This window comes from Numenius arquata, unplaced genomic scaffold (genome assembly GCF_964106895.1).
Source record: "Numenius arquata unplaced genomic scaffold, bNumArq3.hap1.1 HAP1_SCAFFOLD_153, whole genome shotgun sequence".
Taxonomy (NCBI): domain Eukaryota; kingdom Metazoa; phylum Chordata; class Aves; order Charadriiformes; family Scolopacidae; genus Numenius; species Numenius arquata.
In genome coordinates, this window is record NW_027415268.1 from 147,942 (window position 1) to 156,193 (window position 8,252).

Sequence of the window (8,252 nt, forward strand, 5' to 3'; positions counted from 1 at the left end):
GTGAGAAGTCAGCAGCACCTGGAACGGACCTTCCTATTTCGGCTTTAAAGGTGAATCTGAAAGAGATCTAACGTACACATAGTAGATGATTCATAGATTGGTCCAGGCCGGAAGGGACCTCCAAAGGTCATCTAGTCCGACCTCCCCGCAGTCAGCAGGGACACCCCCAACTAGACCAGGTTGCCCAGGGCCCTGTCGAGCCTCACCTTGAATGTCTCCAGGGAAGGGGCCTCAACCACCTCCCTGGGCAACCTGTTCCAGTGCTCCACCACCCTCATGGTAGAGAACTTTTTCCTGATATCCAATCTAAATCTCCCCTTCTCCAACTTAAAACCATTGCCCCTCATCCTGTCACTGCCGGCCTTTGTAAACAGACCCTCCCCAGCCTTCCTGTAGCCCCCCCTCAGGTACTACATGTACCCGGCATTGCTCTGACCCAGGGGCAGCACCTTGCGATTCTGACACCGTTGGGTGTCCCAGCACCCAGCGAGGGGGCGCAGCGTGGGAGAAACCAGCGTCACTCTGCAGCTCCTCCATCCTTCCAGGGTGCCAGGAGGAAAAAGAAACCGTAACTGGTACAGGGCTGAGCATAGCTACGTGCTGCCTCTTCTCGAGAGAAACGGGGCGCTGGTTTCAAAGAGAAGGTGCCGTTTGATTGAGACACTGGCTCTGCTGCCTGGAATCCAGCCTGCAGCGGGGTTAGCAGGCTGCAGAAGGATCCTTACTTCCCCCCAACCCCGGTCAAGTGGCTTCAGATTCAAAGACTCAAACCCTTCCTTCTTCCAAAGAGGGGGCAGAGGAAAACGTACAGGGAAGAGACACGATTTAAGCACCAGCTTCCAAACTGGAAAGAAATCCTTCCCGGTTCCACACGGAAAACAAGAGAAAAGGGTTCCTTCTTTCCACCTAAAGAGGCAAACCGATGCCTTCGTTGATATCGTAGAGTGCCAGATACCAGGTTGGAAGGGACCTCAAGGGTCACTGGCCCAACCTTTGGATGCGAGGGTGATCTGGCTGCGACATCTGTCACCCCGTGGCGATCGCCAGGGTTGATTCGGCTGGTCTGGCTGGCGAGGGGGGTGTCCCCTCTCCACTCCATGGGCGTCCCTCCCAAAAATGCACGCTGGGTCAAAGGGGACGACCTTCCCCGATAGAGACGCACCATTCATCAGTCAAGGGTACAGGGAAGCTTTGCTCCCCCGCGAGAACCTCCAAACCATTGATACTTAAAAAGTGCTTTGAACAACAGAGGCAGACAAAGTCCCCTCTCCAAAAAAGTCAAAATCTGACTTGCTGCACAGTAAGATTTCTCCCAAAACCCCTTGGAGTTTTCTTCCGGTAGCCAGCAGAAGACAACAGGAGCAGAGAACAAGTCCCCACTGGCTCTTGCCATCCCTGCACAGCAACGTAAGCATCTGTACGAGATCTACGGTAACAGCAGAGAGAAGGGCGAGAGACGAGATTTCATGAATGTACACGAGGAGAGAGCAAAGCCTCAGGACGTGATGCACTTGCCAAAGGATCGATGAGCAGACGGGCCACCGGTCTGACCTGTCCCAGAGAGTCCAGGTACCAGCTCACGAGGAAAGAGTCCCGCGAGACCCAGTGTCCACTCAGACACAGGGATTCCTGCCAGCTCCAGGCACAGAGAGGCCGGCCCTCGTACTGCATTGCGAGGGGGGAGACTACGGGAGGAGATATGGGGCAAAATATCAAGTAAAACCATCTTATAATTTATTAAGAGGTTAAAAAGTCAATATTCTCAGGATCTTCCACTCTCCGCTGGTGCGAAGACTTGACATGTTCTCAGGAGATGCTGTACACCCTTCTTTTGACAGATGACAAAGCTGCAGCCTCCCAAGAGTCCAAAGAAAAGGGCTTTTGGGGGACCTTCTCCTCCATCAGTGCCACGCGTCCCCAAGAGGGAAAGTCCCGGGTCTGGGCTGCAGCTTATCTCTGAGAGCACCTCTTTTTGAAGTCTTTGACAGACTGTGCCATCAAGGGTGCAATTTCTGCAACAGAGAAAGAAAAAAGAAAACACAAATCAATCCCAAAGCCCCTCCCATGAAAGCAGCAGCCACAGAGGAGGGGAGCAGAGAGCAGTTCCAAGCTGCAGCCCTGGCAAAGCAGACCCAAGGCAGGCGTGAGCGTTGGAACAGCCTTTATCCTCTCCTTGGGGAGAGGAGAGAGGCCACCAACATCCCCCCTCCTGCAGAGCTGGCAGAAGCAGCAGATTCCTGCGTTTGTGAAGGAGGAGCTCAGGGAGACTCAGGGACGTTCCGGGGTTTGTACTTACTCTTCGCTGGTGGTTTCCTGGGGTCCCAGGAGGAGAAGGTGCTGGCTGAGGATGGGACAGAGCGGGCACTGCTGGTGCTGGGCCCGTCACAGGACTTCTCACTCACACGAGGGTGGCATTCAGTGGATGCGCACAGGACTGGTTTTGTTCTGAAAAAGAGACGGGACAGGCGTTTCAGGAAAGGATTCGCTGTGGTTTGATGCAATTCTTCAGGTACAAGCCACGTGTGTTAACAGCAGCATGGCTGAGACCACACGGCACCAGCAGGGACCAGGACCTCCAGGCTTCCCAGCAAGACAGAGGCCATTACAGTTACAGGTTTCCCTGGAAAAGGGCCTCCCGAGGACACGGTGTCCCTTCCTGCCAGGACACGGCGCCTGCAGGAATGCCGAGGAGAAGAGGCCCTGAACAGCAAGCGCTCCTTGAGAAACACTCACTTGCTCTTCTCTGGCACAAGAGCTCCTCCAGTCCTAAACATCTCCTGTCTCCGTCGTACGTCCCGAGGGGCCTTTGGCGGGGAGGCCAGAAGCATGGTTTTGGCTGCTTGACCTGTAGGAGGCCAAAAGGAAACATTGCTGAGATGCAGCTGATGATAAATGGGGCTCCTCAGTTCCTGTCTTAGTAGAGAACAGAGAGTTAAGCAGCTCCTAAATTGGACCGGAGTTAAACCAGCCACTCGGGAAGACTTTCCCCACACAAAGACGTCCCCTCGGCAGCATTCCCAGAGCCCTCTCCCATCGTTCAGCCCTTCCTTACCTTTGGTGGCCTGAGCTGAGCCGATCTTCTGGGCTAACTTGAGCAGCCGCTGCTCCCGTGCCTCCTGGAGGCGGAGGTACATCTCCCGCCAGGACTCGGACTCTTTGGGCTCCTCGTTCTTAAAGTCTCGGAGACATCGGTTGCGCCAGAGCCGTTCTGTATCTTCAACGAGGACCTGAAACAAACCCACCCGTGAGCTGGGATCCCCCCGGACACCTTCACCCCCCTCTCCCTCGGCACGGGCTGGCGCCAGCGGCACTGGAACAGCATCAAGGGCAAGGCAGCTTTGGGAGCAACGTGCAGCAAGAGAGGGGCAGATGCCGACTCCAGGAACTCCGGACCAGCAAAAGCCACCTCTGGCTGCAAAGAGCGCTGTGCTTGACTATTCATCTATCGCAGATGAGGACAGAAGGTCCCTCCCGCGTGTCACCAGCCCTTCCCCAGGCCCAGGCACTCACATGGTGACGTTCCTCGGCGCCACAAAGCTGCTCTCGGACAGTGCATCTGTCCAACGCTGGCTCCAGCCCAGGGACACCACCCGCTTCACAGATCGCTAGAGAGAAGCAAGATGCAGAGCATTTATCCTGCCCCTTCCTCACCAAGGAAAAAGGCTCGACTCCTTGAATGCAGTGGAAACCGCTGCAGCCGCTGCACAAGAGGAGGGGAAGGAGAAAGGAACCGTGGGTGCCGTAGCTCTGGTGGGTCATCAGGCACCAGTGTCTCCAAGTGCCTGCGCAGGGCTCCATTTACCACTATTTCCAGTGCTTGAGGAACGGTACTTACAGTCAATGCTGTTGGTGACGACTGGGACACACAGCTGAGAAGGAGTCCTTGGGACTCGGGCAGTTTTAAGGCCTGAAAACACGGGCGTCTTTGAATACAGCCGGCGGCCTGTGAAGCCCCCTTCGATCTCTTCAGCTGCTGAGTAAACTGCTGTGAAGTGGAAGACTCGGGGTAAGAAGGGAACAGAGCAAAGAAGAGCCCAGCCTGAGCAATGGCACAGGAGACACAAATCAGAGTCCCCCAGAAGCAACGCCAAGGGCCGAGGCTTCTCTCTGAGACCCACAACCCGGTTCAGGAAGGGCAAGGCCAAAGCCCGAGCCTCCAGAAGGGTCAGCAAAGGCTCTTCCTCGTTTCTGCCAGAGCACGTGGGAGAGAAGCCGCCGCTTGGCTGAAACCCGGGCTCTGGGCACCAAGAGGCGGGAGAGCGGACGCCAACGGGAAGATTTGAACGCAGCCACCATCCACTCCCTCTCACAAAGAGTGGCTGCAGCCCATTTCAGCCCAATTTGCCTGCCCAACATACCTCTCCTTTTCTTCTGGGAGCAGGGAACGGACTCAGCAGCAGGAAGAGGGCTGCAGCTGGCCTGGAGCGGCGGCAGGGGGATCTCCGGGAGCTTTATGTCCACATCGAGAAGTATCTGGAAAGAGACGATGGTCATGCAAGTTACATACCCGTAACATGGATATGAGGCACCTTTTCAGCATCGTAAAAGGCTGCTAAGATTATAAAAACGCTTTCTGAAGGGGAAAGCGTTTCAAAGTTGAGCAACAAGACTCGGCAGGCAAGGTTTTACAGAGCCAGCACCTCTAAGGGGAAAACAAAGAAGCCCCAGAGGGCAGAGGACCGAGAGCAGCTGGTCCCACATCCTTGGTTCACTTGCAGACCCTTCAGAACCTTACCCTCTTTGGTTTAGGAGCCTCTGGTGGCTCCTGCTCTGCCCTTTTCTCATTGCTGCGCTTGCGGCTGGGGCTTTGGCGACTGGAGCAGGAGCTGTCGACGCTGGGGTGGCACAGCAAATGGGCGCTGTGCCGTTGCTCTTCCTCCCCAGCCGACACAGAGGCTTTGACCGCTCGCTTCTTTTTCTTTTTCTGGGGCTGGTCATAGGTGAGGTACTCCTCAAAGGACATGGTGGGGGGTTTAAAGTCCTCTTCCTCTTCATCCTCCCCCAGAATGGAGGAAAAGCCCGTCGATGTTTTGGACGTGTCGGTGTATTTGCGCTTCCTCTGTGACGTCTCCAGGCTCAGCTTGGTCTTTTCCACTTTGCCTCGTTCGGAGTCCCGACTTTTTTCCTTCTCAGCTTGTTTGTTTTCTCTGAAGGGATAAAAACCCCAAAATCGTTAGATTAAAACATGGGCAGCAAGCAGATTGCATCTCTTGCTTTATTAAAGGCCCTTTGCTGGCCTTGAAAGGCCTTTGAAAGCTGTTAATTGCTTCATCAAACCGCAAATTCTTGGCAGTCGGTCCCTACGTTCACCCAAAACTGCGGCCACCAGCAGCCCAACGCTCCGTGGCCAGCAGAGGCAGGAATTTCTGCCAAAGCGAGGCACAAACCCCATCCAGAGTCAGCACGCTTGTCTCACGAGCCTTCCCAGAGCCTCCCCTTTTATTACCTCCGGTCAGAGAAGTTTCTCCTCCCCACGGCAAAACCAGAACAAAGCTTCTCCATCAAGATCACCAACCAGCTTCACTCACCTCAGTGCCTCTTGGCACAGCCGCTCCAGCTTCTGCCACGCAGCCTGGAAATTCGCCTCAAAGTCTGCGTCCGGCTCCGTCACAGCGTTCCCAAGAGGCGTCTCCTTCAGGAGAGAGCCCGGACGTCAGTTCATCTTGGCAAGACACGCGGCATCCTCACCTCTGCTCAACTTCCCACAGGGTGAATAAAGTTAACCCCCTGCCCGTCCCCGCCAGGTAGAAATAAACCCCCTCGATCTAACGGCAAAGATACCCCAAATCATAAATTATGTTTTCAGCAGCCATTGTAGCGTTTACTAGCGTTCTGTAAATCAAAGATGAGTTAACTCTGCCTTAGACAAACATTAATTGTTTGTAGCCATAACCCAAGTTAGTATTTACCATGACCGCGGGTAAGTTCGATGACAGAAGACTTCACTAATAATCGTCAGGATTATTACTTCTGATAACTAATAAACTATCAAACTAATAAACTAATAATCTAATAAACTATTAAACTATTAAACTAGTAATCTAAACTAATATTAGTTCTAATAATAATTCTAATAATGTAATGCCGATTCCGTTAGCGTCAGGAATGGCTCCGACTCTCAGGTCTCGGTCAAGGGTGAAGCTTGGTGAGGAGCTGAGGACGAGCGAGTGTCCTCCGAGGCTTCCCCCTGACACGCTCCTTGGCGCTGCCTTTTATCTCTAGAACCGCATCACAATCGCGCCTGTGAGACGGGGCTGGAGCAGGCGGCCGAGGGAACAGGCCCCATTCCCGGGGAGGCAGCTTTGCCGGGGCAAAGACTTATCCCGGGACTTGAGAGACACCCGGGAAGCGGCAGAGATTTCACAGCTCTTACCCCAAGAACGTCCAGCGCGACGGGCACCTCAGGCAGCCTCTCCAGAGCTTCTGTTCACCAGAAACCACTGCCCCATCGCCATTATATTTAGGAGTTCGTTGCCATGACCAAAGTCCTTCTGGTTTGCTTTGGAAGAGCGAAACACTGATCCCAACAGTAACGGTGTGTTTTATGAACCGGAGCTGTGTGTCCAGGCTGCCACCCCGCTGCCTTGCCCCCTCCTCCCAGCGCAAATGGCCCAGGGAGCAGGAGGAGCAGCTTCCCTCACTCCTGTGGCCAGCAATGAGCTGTCACTGGGGCCAGGAGCAGGGGATTCAACATTCCGCACCCCAAAAAGCTCTGGGCTGCAGGCACAGGAACCCCCGCGGCTCCGGGGAGATGGGTGTCAGAGCAGAGCTCTCACCCGACAAGGGCAGGAGGGAGACGGGGAGGCAAATCCTGCTCTGGGGCACCTTTGAGATGCCAGGGAAGGAACTGCCCTCTGCTAACGATTTCCTACCAGCGGGCACCTCGCCAGCAGCTGGATGGAGTGCGGCGCCTGCGCTCGGGAGGAGCAGCCCCCTACACCCCCCCAGGCCCGTGGGTCGGCATCGTACTTGGTGGGGTACTCCAGCTCCCCCGTCGGACCCCGGTTCAGGCTGAACGTCTGCTCCGGTTCCCTGGCCGTGTCATCAAAGGACATGTGAGGAATGTTCCTGAACCTGGGAAGAGAGGGAGGAAGCCCAGGAAGGGGTTATTAACACACAGGGCAGCTCGTCGGTTCCCTCCCAGCCATTCCCACTACCCCCATTGCTCTCAACAATGAGAAACGGGATTTGCTCTGTCTTCTACGGGTGAAAATACCAACCGGTGCTGCCCCAAACGCTCCCCACAACAAGGGGAAGAGCCGCTGAAGAGCCAGTGCCTGGGGGCGCCCGGCTCCTCGCTCTCGGCTGCAGCCTCAGCACAGGGACCTGGAATCACCCCATTCCCACAGCACTCGGGCTCCCAACCTCCCCAGGGGAGCTGGGCTTCAGGGCGCCTCCTCACACTTCCAACAACCCCAGCCACCGGGCCACATCCCACACCCTTTCCTTCCAGAGCTCCAGGTCCTCAGACACCAAGCACAGCACAGCCTTTTGACCTCTTCCCATGTCGTACATTAACTCCTGTTAAAAACATTCCCTTATTCCCTTCCCAGCAGACCTCATCCTGCCCTCACCACCGAACCACAGCCCCAGGGAGGCCCCATCCACCTCTGCTGCCCCACCACATTCCTTCTTGTCTCCGGCTTTGGCTGCTGCTGACACTTCCAAGTGCTGAGAGAGCTGGCAGATGTTATCACTGGGCCACTCTCTATCATCTTTGAAAGGTCATGGAGAACAGGAGAGGTGCCTGAAGACTGGAGAAAGGCCAACATCACTCCAGTCTTCAAAAAGGGCAAGAAGGAGGACACCGGGAACTACAGACCACTTAGTCTCACCTCCATCCCTGGGAAGGTAATGGAGAGACTCATTCTAGATGTCTTCTCCAAACAAGTTGAAGAGCAGGGGGTTATTGGAAGTGGGCAACATGGGTTTACCAAGGGTAAATCACGTTTGACCAATCTGATAGCTTTCTACGATGCTATAACTGGTTGGCTGGATGAGGGGAGGGCAGCAGATGTCATCTACCTTGACTTCAGCAAGGCTTTTGACACTGTCTCCCGTAACATCCTCGTTGGGAAACTAAGGAAGCGTGGGCTGGATGAGGGGACAGTGAGGTGGATTGAGAACTGGCTGTGTGACAGGACCCAAAGGGTAATGATTAATGGAGCAGGTTCAAGCTGGAGGCTTCTAACCAGTGGTGTCCCCCAGGGGTCAATACTTGGTCCAGTCCTGTTCAACATACTCATCAGCGA

The 8,252-nt window shown here is 55.0% G+C and overlaps 1 protein-coding gene across 1 annotated transcript; it reads right to left on the minus strand.

The window, feature by feature from the left end:
• Nucleotides 1-1,950: 1,950 nt before the first annotated feature.
• On the minus strand, nucleotides 1,951-7,506 carry LOC141478553 (elongin-A-like). The gene is made up of 11 exons (XM_074167591.1): nucleotides 7,403-7,506; nucleotides 6,873-7,074; nucleotides 5,529-5,632; nucleotides 4,736-5,147; nucleotides 4,359-4,473; nucleotides 3,836-3,985; nucleotides 3,511-3,605; nucleotides 3,053-3,227; nucleotides 2,734-2,845; nucleotides 2,297-2,445; nucleotides 1,951-2,012 (listed from the first exon to the last, which is right to left on the minus strand). Exons 1-11 carry the CDS (start codon nucleotides 7,504-7,506, stop codon nucleotides 1,951-1,953), a joined length of 1,680 nt encoding a protein of 559 aa, XP_074023692.1.
• Between the last annotated feature and the right edge of the window lie 746 nt (nucleotides 7,507-8,252).